Source organism: Seriola dumerili, unplaced genomic scaffold (assembly GCF_002260705.1).
Source record: "Seriola dumerili isolate Sdu_G_001 unplaced genomic scaffold, Sdu_1.0 BDQW01000052.1, whole genome shotgun sequence".
NCBI classification, from domain to species: Eukaryota; Metazoa; Chordata; class Actinopteri; order Carangiformes; family Carangidae; genus Seriola; species Seriola dumerili.
The window spans coordinates 20686841-20701135 of NW_019174307.1; the positions used below are offsets into that span (position 1 = coordinate 20686841).

Genomic DNA, 14295 nt, shown 5'->3' on the forward strand with positions numbered 1-14295 from the left:
CACCAAAATGAAACATGAGATATCGATTGGCTCCGTCATTATATCGTTGCAATGTGTGGCAGACGTAGGCAGGTTACACCCACTGATAATTAATAAATAACATTTTTGCCTCAGGGGTTTAACCTCCATCATCCCCAATTCCCATTCGCTGGTCTGAAAACTCAGAGAGCAGCCACTTAGGATTATTTTCCTCATGGGGTGAAACTCTTACGTGTAACCAGCAGATCAAACTCAAAAGATATGCAGTTTACATACAAACAAACAAAACTGTGAGAAGCAGCAAATCCTCACAGTTGAGAAGCAGTAAACAATGAATGTTTTGACATTTTTCCTTTATAAATGATTAACTGAGGACTACTGCCTTCTATTAACTGACTGACTGTTTCAGCCCTAAAACGTCTCTTTCCCCTTTCTTGGAAAAATATAACCAAATCACACACATAAATATTTGATCTGTGAAGACTAAACAGAGCGTTGTTACAGTCAGCAGTGATAAGCATTAGCATGGCCGGCAAGGGAAAGAAGAACTGCATCAACGGGAATTCTAGTGAGGAGGAAATAATGCTGAAACCTGAATCACCCATGACTGATTGTAAAGAAGCTCCACAGTCACCGAGCTGATCGTCAGTCTGTCTCAAGACTGAACCTGTGTGTGTGTGTGTGTGTCTGTCTGTCTGTCTGTCTGTCTGTCTGTCTGTCTGTCTGTCTATCTGTCTGTCTGTCTGTCTGTCTGTCTGTGTGTGTGTGTGTATGTTTTTGACCTTTTTCTACTGTACCCAGGTGTGGATATGTGTGGCAGGACAGTGATGGTGGTGGTCGGACGAAACATCCCAGTGACCCTTATTGACCTTGAAAAGGTAACAAAATAGAAAGAATTACTTCAAAATAAAATACTTCAGTCAGACTCAACTTCACCTGCGTGTCTGTGAGCACATGTTCAACTTTGTGTTAATCTGAGATACCACCTTGTGCAAGTGTGTGTTGCGTTTTTTGAGCATCTGTGCATGTTTGTCTGCCCTTTCATGTGTCCATCTGTATTTACATGTGCTTGCGGCTTTCTGAAAATTATGCAAATGTATTTAATTTGCGTGCACATAAGTTATGGTCTGTGTTACTGTTTGTTTCATGTCTGCAACTTTTGTATAAATGCAATGTTTGTGATGTCATGTTAATCTTTCTTGACACATTAAATATGTTCAGGGTAAAACGAATAACTTTAACTTTTTGTTCACTGGACAAAAAATTTATAGGTCCCATATTTTGTACTTTCCTTGTGTTTTTTTTGAAGTGTTGATCCATAAGAAGATATACTTGTAGTCTTAGGAACCAAAAACCATCCCAATGTAGTTTTACATCTCTCTCAGGCTTCTCTCTGGAGCTTTAGTAACAACAGCCAATCGGTGAGCCAATCAGAAGAAAGGAGGCTCTGAGCCTCTCTTCTGATTGGCTGACTGTTTTCTGAGTGATCCAATAGAAATATAACAGATTTCAGGTAAACACTGAGAGAAACCAAATCCTGCAATGTTGGATGGTGGGTCCAGGTGGGCGGGAATTGGGGCGTGGCTGAGAGTGGTGCCTGTATAGTTGTGACATCACAAAGTTACAGAAGTCCTGACGGCTGGTTTTAAGGCTCAGTTTCTGAATACAGGCTGTGTGCATTTCTCTGTGGACTGAGGCTTTGACACTTTCACAGTATTAATATAGAAGCTAGACCTGATCTATAATCAAACATCACAAGATCAAATCTCATTTCATACAATATTGGACCTTTAAAATTGTCTGTTTGTATTTTTCAATACCTGTTGAACACAAATACTGAAGAGTTATTCTGAATTTCTGTTATTGTACTTTAAGATTTACCACCAGCTCTGAATATTACGGAAACTTGAACCAAAAAAAACTGCTATTAAACCAAGTCATAGTGAACTGAAATTCAAACAAGAATGTAAACCGTAAAAGAATGAATGTAAACATGTGGAGTGTCCAGGACTATAAATGTGCATGCACACTGATTTTTGTCTGTGTTTGCGTGTGCAGGCTCTGTTGTACTTTATCCACGTGATGGACCACATCACGGTGAAGGAGTATGTGATGGTTTACTTCCATACACTGACGGGCGAGCACAACCACCTGGACTCCGACTTCCTCAGAAACCTCCATGACATCGTCGACGCCAAGTCAGTCTGACATTTTACACTCCTTGTTAAACTGAGCCAGTCATACACTCAAATGAACATGATCTAAACCTTACACCAAATGCATGCTGGGGTATGTTGCATTTCATGGACGTGCAACGTCTTAGTTCCCCTTCTTTTAGTCTTTCCGTTCTGTCTCATCCCTCTGCCACACACAGTGATTAAATAAGAAAACTTCAGAGCTGTTGTTGCTTTAACCTCCCCCACACAAGGGCACTGACTTTAATGTTCTGTGCTGTATGTTTTGGGTTTGCAATAGAATTAACGTCATTTGGCGAGCTCCACTGGCCAGCCTCATCTCTGGTCTTTAATGGCCAGAATTATCAAACGTAGAGCGTGAGGGTTTTCCTTTTTAAGAAATGATTCAAGAAGTTTTAGAAAGCTTGTCCAGATGGAACAAAGGTCTGACAGGCTTTGACAGTTCCCTGGTATTTGCTGTTGTTTCTCAGTTTATATTAGTAAGACGATAAGTCTGGCCAGTTGCAGTATCTCATTGAAATGTAAAAGTGCTAACCGCAGCATCTTCTGCGAGGCTTTGCCGTCACGTGACCCCTGCTTGACCTTCATTTGGCTCTTCACTCGTTACCTCTCTGACTATGCTGACTTCTGCAAACACGGTGAAGCTCAGATACAATGTTCATGCTACAGTACAACACGGCCAAGTTTACAGCGTTTATAGTTTTTGAAAAAACAGAATCTGCTGTGAAACGGTTTTGTTTCATTATGGGTTTTTGAAAATCTGGAGCCAATATTTGGAACAGGACACCCAAACTTGGAGCGAGCTCTCGGGGTGATTTATTGGCTGTAACTCATCCTTTATCAGAGGGGTGAAAGCTTTGAAAGCGCACCCTTGTTCTGAACTCGCTCCGGTTAGGCCTTTCATAGGAAAAACCTTTTGTTAGACATTATATTAGTTTGTGAAAGTGTTAAAGTTGAAGAATGCACCTCCAGTGGGGGATCTCATGATATCTCTGAGCAGAGAGGGTCCGCACTAGTCCAGTCAGTTCAGGTTTACAAACCTGAAAAACAACATCTGAATCCCACACGGATAATTAATCTTTCTGTTGATAAATACAGGACAGAGAAACCACTGTTTAAGATCAACACATGGATGATGATTTGTGTCTGAACACCCGGTAGAGTCCGGACACCAAACCTGGATCTAAATCAGATTATGTTGAGAAACTTGAAAGATTCTGAACATGCTGGAGGAGGATGTCTGTTATCACAAACACGATGTTATTACATCAGATACTCTACACTGGGAGTCAGATGTTGAATCTGGGATCAATACTAGCCGAACATTGCATCTCTTTGTTTGCAGCCTGCTGTGAGGTTCTCCATAGATGAATATTTTCATCAAGCTAAATAGGAGCCACATCCTCCAAATGAAAACCAGAGCTGTTTACAGTTCTGTATTATCCAAAGTGATAGTTATGCTCTTCAAGCGTCAGACTCCCTGATGGTTCCATTGTTCTGCTGCGTGCAGTCAAGCGTTGTTTGAACCTACTTGACGTTTTAGTTGAGGGCCTGAAATTTTTCAAAGATACTGAAGATGACAATCTAAGCTGTAGGAAAATGTGGTTAAAATGATGCTTGAGGTGCCCTGTTTGAAGCAACGGTGCAGTCACGGAAAAAATGGTTTCTTAGGTTTTAGAGGACGTGCAGCATCCAGACGACCAGACCGGTTTCAACAAACCCGCAGGTTAGAGTTAATTTAGAGGAGAAAACAAAAGTGAGTTATAACCCAAACAGTCTGTTGTGAATCACAATCTACAGACTGACTTCCTACTTCAGCTTTGACCTACACACAGTGCGCAGCAACATTTAAAGCGCCCCCCCCCCCATGTCCGTTTTAATTCACTGTAAGTATAACACGCTGAAGCTTTAATAGAACATTTGAAGCAAGTTAAGATTATTGTGTAGCACCAGTCAATAAACACATAAGGCACAAAACAGGTAGAAAACACATAGGTGGAAACCACTGCAGGGAAAACTTAGAGAGGAACTTGAAGGCTCAATGAGTGAGTTCAACTTTTTAAGTTCTTGTCTCTTTCTAGTTTCTAGAAACCACAACTAAACAAACTTTTTGTCAGTGGGAAACTCCGCGCGGCTATTTGCGCCGTTCAACCCCTGCGTTCCTCTGTTGATTACTTCCTGTGACTGATCATTCAGTTGGTTTCACCACACCTTTCTTAACCCGTGTCTGTCTGGAAAATTCAGTCAGGAGTTAAAGAAGTATTTAGAAGTTGCTTTTCCTTCATAAACGTACGTGGAATGGAGGAACATATTCCAGACGTTTGCAATTGTTATTTTCTATATTTCAATTACATAGTGAAGAATTTGGGGGAAAACAAAGAGAGTACAACATAAAAATACCCTGTGCATACAGTCAGCTTTGAATATAGATGAAGACATCGTTACTCAGCTTCCTCTATCATCTAACTCATTTCTAACTGGGAAACCCCATTCAGTCATGAACTGTGACTGTGACTGCTCTAATACACTTTGCTGATTTGTCACAGACAGTAGCAGCTCTAGGCGTGATGCTAATTACCTTTTTAAAATGTCAAGGTTATTTAAAGTTCCACTAACTCTCTGCAAAGTTTTAGCTTTGGCTCATTAAACCTTATTATGAGAAGATGGAGCGGTTAGACCGTAGTCAGAACCGGTTTGACAGCCACTAACCAGCTGATTTTAATGTTATTATTGCTCTTTGATTAGAAAACACAGAACCTGTTTGTTAGAAAGGGTTTGTCATTTAGCAGGGACTGTGGATTGGTAGCTCTCTATGTTTTGGTCAGCTGCCATCGTTTTTCTTTAATCCATGATTTATCTTTTATTAGGTTTTTTAGTGGATGGATTTATATAAAGGATGGTGGTTTAGTGTCGTGGAGTCTTGAACCCTCAGTGAGAATCAAACCCTTTTCCCCTCTGGTACTTGATGTTCTTGCTTATTCTGGTCTGTAAAGCGAGCAGCAGAAAGTTCTGCTACTACTGTTTCATGTGTTTCATGTTTGGGGATTACATTTCATCTAAACACAACTTTCATCTGTAAACGTTATTTGAGGCTTACAGTTTCTATTTATGCCCCAACTCTTTTGTCAGGATGTGTGACTAATTTAGGAGCTTTTTTTTTTTTTTTTTCTCAGTTTCATTTCTCTGCTCTTTTGGTTTGGCGATAAACTGCTGGTCTACGCAGGCAGTGGAACCACTAACCCTAGCCTGGCATGTCCAGCATGTTCAACCCACCGAGCTATAGATTGGCTGCAGATTCATTTTGGCTCCACACAACCTAACCAGCAGACTAAAGCCAAACATGAACACAAAGAGTTTCCAAAACTGTCTGGCTAAGTGGGGGAGATTGATTACTTTCTCTAGGAGACAGATGAGCTCATGTGGGGTTGATTATTATTATTTTTTGTCCCCTCAGGGTCCAGCGCTGGACCGGAGCAGAAGTCCCACGTCATGGTTTAGTCCTTTGAGTTAGTTTGTCAACTAGAAGATCAAGTTCCCTGCTCTCTTGACTGACTGTTTTGTATTATATGAACAGATGCCACGTACCACAGCCAGACCAACACTGTGTGTGTGTGTCTGTGTGTGTGTGTGTGGTATGACAATGCAAACTGTCGCAAATGTGGTGGGTTATTGTCATTGTGCTGCCATGAATTGAACAGCCAAGTGTGCACTACCTCTGCTGTTCAGTTACTGAAACTTGAATATAGCTGAGGTTATTTGTTTAGTCTGTAATTACAGTTTCAGGTACTTTGTTTGTTGGTTTCAGAGATTCACCGTCAGGCTCCAGCTGCAGGGTTTCACTGTGGCTCTCAAAGGGGCAGAAAGGCTTTTGGTGGTTCCCATCTTCAAAACAGAGAGGGGATGGTTTCCTCAATTCATTAGGGAATCACCATTTGAACTGGCTTTTACTGGTTTGGTGACCTCAGGGTTGCATCTGTGCTTTCTTTTTCCAGTAGTTTTATTACTTCACTGGACTACGACATCCAGTTGGAGCCGTTTGCAGCCAAGGGTGAAGTGGGTGGGATGAGGGGTCAGCACCTCCAGAGTTCAAAGTCATTTGCCAGATAATGGATGTGTTGCTCCCTTCAGGTTGGGAGCGAGTTGCTGCCATAAGAAGACGAGTCCTTTCCATCAGCGAGAGTAACATACATGAGATTGGTAGAATGGTGCACCATCTGTGGTTTTGGCTGCATTGAACCTGAACATTGTGGTGAAAAGAACTTTGTCTGAAGGTGAAGCTCTCAATTTACACGTTGATTCCAATTCTCACCTCTGGCCATGAGCTCAGGGAATGAGATCATGGAGACAAGCGACTTAAATGAGTTTCCCTCGCAGGCTGTTTGGACTCAAAACGTTTGAACTGGACTGTTGATCTTGTGTGCAAATTTCTCGATTAAGATATTCGCACATCCAAATGTCTAAGATGCGAGTCTGGAAAAAAACGGAACGTTGTATGATCAATAACTTGTGATGCTGAGCAAGAGCAGTGCGCAGGATATTTCTTTTCAAGACTGAAGAGATATCTTGTGTACCAAATTGACAATCTGATCTGTGGGTGCTGCTGAAAGAAAGGCCAGGAGGAAATCCATGTAAATCCTGCTATTACTGACTGCTTACAATATCTTGTCATCAACTGAGATGTTGGATGAGTGTTGGCAGTCGTGACGTCATGGTGGCACCGGAGGAAAAGTCAAGGAAACCTCAAAACCTCACAGGATTAGAATAAATCCTCTGGGGATCATTAATTTCTAAAACAATTTTCATGGCATTTCATTTTATATAGTTGTTGAAATTTAACTGGATGAAACTACAGACAGAACAAAGACACTGTCATCCCAAAGTGCAATTCAACCAGGTTAAAAAAATACCCTATCCAGCTGAGAGAGTCATCTATTGGAGATGAATAATGGCACTGTGAAGTGATTGTTGGATACACTGGCATCTGTTGCATTAGATCCACAAGTGCAGAGTTTGCCTGTTTAATAACTGAACATATACAGAATGAATACTGCCCCAGATGCAGTAATAAGTGATTTTTGGATTCAAGTACTTTTTCCTGTCAGCGATAGAGCAGCACCTGTGAGGTTGACCGGCGTTTAGGTCAGGGTGTCGCTCCTTACTTAGTGCGCCACTTTTATGTCTGAAACATGTTTCATATTCATGCCTGGGCTCCTCCTAACATCTATCAAAACTCCTCAGTGCGGCCAAGAAGTTGTCCGTCATCTCTCCATGATATTTATCATAGAAATAAAGGTCTATTCTTCTGTAACTGAAGGATGTGACACAGTGGGGATTCCACTTCTTTCCAGTTCATGGAAGCTTTTCAGTTTGCTGTATTTTTAAAAAAAAAAATCCAAAACCAGTGCATGCAACACAACCAATACAATATGTCAGTCTGTCCTTAATATTTTCAGACTTCTCCAGCCTCCCTGTGACACGCAGCTCAAAGCCCATTCATGCCTGGTAAAGACGGATCTATAAAAACTAAAATATACAGTCAATTATACAATAAAGTGAAATAATTTCCTTCCACATTTTTTAGCAAATGTCACTCGAACAGGAGGAAATGATGCATTTTAGAGCGGACTATTTTAGCTGCAGATTAATATGCATTTGTTGCTCTGGAGCCTGTTTAGTGCAGCAGGACAGTGTATGTGAGATTGACTGAAAATAAACCACGTTCATGGTAAAGAAGAAACAATGTCACTCGCTCACTGACGTGTTCTGAATCGTCTTTGGACAACAATGGCACAGAGGAATAAGATACTGTATATCAGGGTTTGGCTACAACACATGTTAAAGGTCCATTCATTGTTGGTTTTGGTGTTGTCATTGTAGTTGTTGACAATAACAAAAATAAACAGGTTCCTCAGATTATCCTTTAACACCGAGGGTCTTGTAGCTCTCCCCTGAGGTAAATTAACTGTATAATTACTATAAGCGCCATCATCATTGTTGAACAGACAAGAGGACGAGTACCTTCACATACTAGATGTCAAACTTCACATCATCTACCTGTCTGTGTATACATTCTTCAGGCTATTAAATAAGGATCCACTGCACAAAGGCAGTTGTGAGTTAATTGACAAGTACATTGGCCTTAAGCAGTCTCACACAAGGTTGGTGTGCTGCATGAGTAAGTGAAGGGCAGTGGGATGTTAGCGTTGTGTGTCTGTGTGCTACATGTTTCCACTCTGATGGAAGGGCTGGAGCTGATTGTCTGTGTTTTTCTTGGGACAGCACCTCGCACCTCTTGGAAACAAAAGCACAGTGACTTCACACTAATCCTGTCGTCTGTTTGAGAAGATTAATCCCTTTCACTTCATCTTTGTCACAGTCCTCGTTTTCACGCATCTTCTGTTTTTCTTGTCTCGTTGTATTTAAGAAACTGTGAGTCACTGTCAAAACCTTGCTGTAAGTGTTTCTTGCTGAGGTGTTCTGGTTTATGTGTTGCAGGTTTAAGAAGAATTTAAAGGCCTTCTACTATGTACATCCAACATTTCGCTCTAAGGTGAGATTATGTCATCATGTATGTAACTGTCTGGTATTTGCAGTGTCAACAGATCTTATTGTATATCTAGGCTAAGAGGATCATATCAGTGTATAAATTTCTCTCAACAAGCACTAGAAATGTAAATGTTTTGTTAATGTTGTAGTGACAGAAGTGGAACTGTTAGTCATAGTAGTTACAATAGCGTTAATGTCATTCTATTATTTACTTCATTGCATGTTCTGACTCATAACTCCTACAATATGAAACATAAAGGCAAAGTAATTTCATAGACTTCTGGGTTAAAGGAGCTATTTGTAAGTTTTACTATTGCTACATAGCTAACATTAGCAATAACAGCTGTCTAATTACCAGTCTTGAAGAAACGTTGCAAGTTCAGCACCAAACTTCGCTCCTTTACTGACCAAGAGCTGTCTCCAGAGATGGAGAGCAACGACAATGTTAACTCTTTTTTCTGTCACGTCTTTTCTTCTGCCAAAGTTAGCATGCTAACCAGCTAGCCCCAGCCCATCTTGTCACTTTCCGATACAAACTCTCCTCCAATCTGCCCTGAAGAGGTAACGCTGCTCAGAGGTCGTATTATAACTGCTTGACTTCTAAACGCAACATCAAGTGACATTCACCACCATCCGCTCCCGGCAAGAAACCAAGAAAGCACCAGTGAAAACTTACAAATGGCCCCTTCTAACACAAATCAGTTAGTTGTGCTACACTCATTTCCTTTTAGAGAGATGTTTCACTGTTTTCAAATTCTAGGAAACCTTTTTGCAGGACTTCATCATTCATCACACTTCATTTCACATTCATTAAACTTGGCTAGAAATTCTTTTTCTAATTGTGTTGGACTTCACGAAACCTGCCATGACAATTAAATACATTGAGCAAGTTGCAACGGAATTTTATTTCTTACAAACACACATCAACCCTGCACAATTTTCCTGCTCCAGTAACATTATGATTTTAAACGTCTCAGTAATCATGAGACTCACTTGGAATTGCGAACAGTTTGGTCCTTGGGCAAAGGCCTCACATTCCCAAGGTGAGGCCTTATCCAAAAATCTACATGATTGTCCACCACACTGTGTATTTAGATGCTAATCCTGATCCAGATGCGAAGTCAAAAGTTATAAATATTTTTCCGTTATGAAAATAACAAATCTGGAGAAATGTGCAGCCTTGGCAGAGACATGCGCTCTCTAAGTGCTTTCTGGTTTATATTTGTTTCTTTATTGTTTACTGGAATTACAGTACTTGTTTGCTGCAATGGTGAAACTTTCCCATGAGGATCATTAAAGTCTCATTAGATGTAATCTAGTTTTTGTTTTTTGCTTTAGAAAGTTGAGTTCGGTTTTGTCTCTGTATGTTATTTATTAATCTTGCTATAGCTAACAATCAAGATCAAACGCTCAAATGTAACTGAAATGTTCCTTATTTTCTTTCTTTCTTCACTTTTCAAACTCAATCCAGGTCTCGACGTGGTTCTTCACCACCTTCAGTGTGTCAGGGATGAAGGACAAAGTCCGCTACCTGGACAACCTGCACCAGCTCTTCACCTGCATCAAACCTGAACAGATCGACATCCCTCCGTTTGTCCTGGAGTACGACGCACGGGTAAGCATCGATCAATAACACACTCACAGATACACACAGAGATGTTGTCAGCACATGATCTATACTGTCCTATTAAATCATTTAAAAACCCCCATTAGGTAATACCTGAAATCCTGAAAGTTTTCTTATTGGTCAGGCAAGCTGCTGACCTGACAGCAACGATGTACAGGTATAACATTACCTGCACGGAGGTTTAACTCGATTTAGGATATCCCTCACCATCAGATAAATCAGATGGTAATTGTAAGGACTTCTGGAACTTTATAACAATGTTTAAACCTTATCTCGTCATCTTACTAAGGACAAGATTAGCTTGTCAAATAAGCAGCTTACATGCTCCTGTGATATGCATCCAGTCTGGCCAGGGCTTTAGATAAATCACCTTTCAGTAAAGTACAACCAAACTAAACCTTTAACCTTTAACTGTCTATAAATGGTGCTGGAGATTGTCACATAGACACCAGAGGATGGGTCCCATTTGTTGAAGCACACGGTTTAGCCCAGGTCATGCTTTGCCACGTCGAAATATTCGACTGATGTCTGAAGAACATCTGAAATACGAGACAAATGATCCCAGTTACTCTGCGTTTTCGAGTTAAGAAAGACACATACTGCAGCTTTAAATAGCTCCCATGTCTGAAACTTATAGCCAGGGACCGACTTCCTTTTGATGTTTGAATGTTTGTGCCTGCAGCTCCCTTTTTGTATTTACAGTTAGGCTTACTTTTGCAGGTGGCAAGCAACACAGGCGTGAGTTTCGAGTTACATACTGTATAGCTTCACATCTGCCTCCTGCCTTATTGTGTTTTGATGGAAACCTAACCTCCCACTGATCTCCCTGTGTCCTCACATGCCAAACGCAAACACTTAAATGTGTTTACACTCATATGTGTTTTATTCTGAGCTTTATTCATCAGCTCTTTTTTTGAAAGAGGAAAAGCAGAACTGAGACGAAATGGGAAAAAATCACCAACTCTGTTTATCTCTATTTGATGTTCCTCTTGGTGATGTAAACCAGAGAAGGGTTAGCAATCAGCTAATGACTTGTTTGGTGTGTGTATATGCGTGTGCATTCGTAGAAATGACACCTATTAATCAGTTAGCCTACGAACTCAATTAAAATGACATTGTCCAGGATGATCCGTGTTGATTTCCCTTTGAAATTTGGGATCTGATGTGAAGATAATTCAGTGAAGTCATGGGTATCACTGGCTTTGATGTAGCAAGTCTCTAGTGCTGTGAAGAGTTTACTCTGTACTTACAGCAGCTTTATTCTCATGCACTGAGCTGAGAGACAGTGCTGCGAGTCCTTAAGAAGAAAAAAGGACTAAAGACTGAAGCTTAAAAAAAAAAAGAAGAAGAAATGTCAAATTAGGACATCAGAAATTCTGGTTTTCACGTCCAGCTGCATAGATGCATAAAAAAGATCTGGTGACCTTGTTGGTGATTGTTCATGATGTGTGATTGGCTGCCATTTGATTCTGTATTTTCACTTTGTGGTGGTTTGTAGTTTGTGTTGGCCAATAAAAGGTATAAATGTGTGTCTTTTCCTTCGTTGGATCCTGGATCTTGGATCAGGATCGAGAGGTATTCGGCCCAGTCGAGCAGTAACCTTTTGCTCATTTTGCATTCTTGAGCCTGGATTCGTACGAGGTTCCATGAAATGATTTTACTCCAGTGGTGACACGTGAACGCGTGAATCAAGATGTCAGGGCTGTATCATAGATGTGAAAGCTACACTGTTGGAACTGAGGAATGTTAGCTTGTTTTGTCTGTTACAGTTTATTCACACTAGGAAAAACATGTTCTGTAGTCTTGTTCCAGCTTCTTTGAAATTAATCAGGTTCAGTCATTTGGATTGCACATGAGTGAATGGGAACAATATTTTTGCAAATACCAATGTACAAATCCACATATTGGATTCGTCTTACTGCTGCTATTATGAGTTAGCTTCAGGGTGAAAGTAGACCTGAGGGTTTTATATAATGGGAGAACTTGTTGCCTCGAAATCACTAAAGTGTTAATATATAAATCTGTCCCGCAGAATTTTCTGCTCATTAGTCAAGTCATTGAAAACAAGGCCAGAGTGCAGACTTAAAGGGTATTTAAGGGTGTTAATAGCTGTACTGGCTGTACATTATAAGACTCTCTTGGGGGTTTGTATAAAAATGGCTACAGTTCCTACAGTATTCATCTCATATGGATGCAAACACCCTCTAATTAAAGCTGAGAGTTGGTACTTAAACCTCACAGTCTTTGTTTAAGTTCATCTCCAAACCTGCTGGAGTTCAGAGTGAAAACAAAACAGTCCTGGTACTTTCTGAGTGAACTGTACAATCTGTGTATCATAATTAGGAGTGGATGGAGGGATTAGTACAGAAATATGTGGTTATAGATGACGTTATCCATACATTGACCGTTTGTAAGTCATGCTTTGTGTTACTTTTGTAGTTGGATGCTGCTCAGACTCTCTGTCTCCATAGTCTTTGAGATGCTACAGTGTCACTGCCAGTGTATTAGCCATCCCTCAGGCTTCGCTTACTCATCAGGAATCTATTTTTAGGACAACCTCAGTCTTTGCAGAGAACTTCACTGTCAGTTCGTGAACATAATGTGCTTTAAGGCTGCAGTACGGCGCATTTCCCCTTCAGCACTGCAGCCAGCCAATGAAGTAGGCAAGAACATTCATATCAACACCTGTGAGTGGCTGTTACCCAGAGAGAGTCTGGTCTGCTGGGCTGAATTACAGTGTGGGCAGAGTCCAGGAAATAATGATTCTTCTTGTTCACTAAAAATGGAGCCTGATAGCAGAAACACTGCACCACTCAGTCACAAGCTGTGTGCAAAGATCATTGGTTACCTGAGGAAATACAGAATATATGATTCTGCCTGACATGTAATGAGTGTAATGTGATGATTCTGAAGTGGCTATTAATGTTTTTTTTTTTGTTTTTTTTTTTACAAGTGAGAGGTGTCACTCACTGATATGGTTCAATCTGCTACCTGGTAAGCACCAGATATTTAACTCAGGAGTTGCTAGGGACCAAAAAAAGGAGCTAAAAGAGAGTGAAGCTTGGACTTAACATTTACATCTGGAAGTGTGCAGAAAAATGTTTCAATTTAAAAGATTATGTCTACTTTGACGTCTTTATGCTTTACTATATTATGACCTTTTTTGACTTACTATACTATGACTTTTTTTGACATTTTAATGCCTAACTATACTCTGACGTTTTTTTTTATGCCTTACTATACTATGACGTTTTTTTTTAACAAACTATGACTTTTTTTTCACATTTTTATGCCTTAATATACTATGATGTTTTTCTTTATACCTAACTATACTATGACGTTTTTTTTACATTCTATACTATGACATTTTTTGTTTTTATGCCTTACTATACTATGGCTTTTTTTTTTACATTTTCATGCCTAACTGTACTATGACGTTTTTTGACATACTATACTATGACTTTTTTTTTTTTAATTTTTATGCTTTATTACAATATGACTTTTTTTTGCTTTTTTATACCCCACCTTTTTTTTTTTTATGCCTTACTATACTGACATTTTTTTTTTTCATTTTTATGCCTAACTATACTATGACTTTTTTATGCCTTACTATACTATGGTATTTTTTTACATTTTTATGCCTAACTGTACTATTTTTGACAAACTATACTATTACTTTTTTTTTTTTTAGGCCTTACTATACTATGTTTTTTTATGCCTTACTATACTATGAAGTTTTTTTTTTTTTTTACATACTATGCTATGACATTTTTTTGACATATTGTTCTATATTTTTTGACATTTTTATGCCTTACTATGACGTTTTTTTTTACATACTATGACGTTTTTTTTTTACACGCTATACTATGACGTTTTTTTTTACATACTATGACGTTTTTTTTTTTTACACGCTATACTATGACGTTTTTTGGCATTTTTACGCCTTAA

The 14295-nt window shown here is 39.6% G+C and overlaps 1 protein-coding gene across 1 annotated transcript in view; it reads left to right on the plus strand.

Moving 5' to 3' along the window:
* Positions 1–14295, plus strand: part of gdap2 (ganglioside induced differentiation associated protein 2) — a 48328-nt gene that overhangs the window by 16434 nt on the left and 17599 nt on the right. Inside the window, exons 10-13 of the mRNA XM_022740822.1 lie at positions 781–857; positions 2038–2177; positions 8670–8724; positions 10192–10335. Coding sequence (XP_022596543.1) covers positions 781–857; positions 2038–2177; positions 8670–8724; positions 10192–10335 — 416 coding nt within the window. The remainder of the gene's footprint in view (positions 1–780; positions 858–2037; positions 2178–8669; positions 8725–10191; positions 10336–14295) is intronic.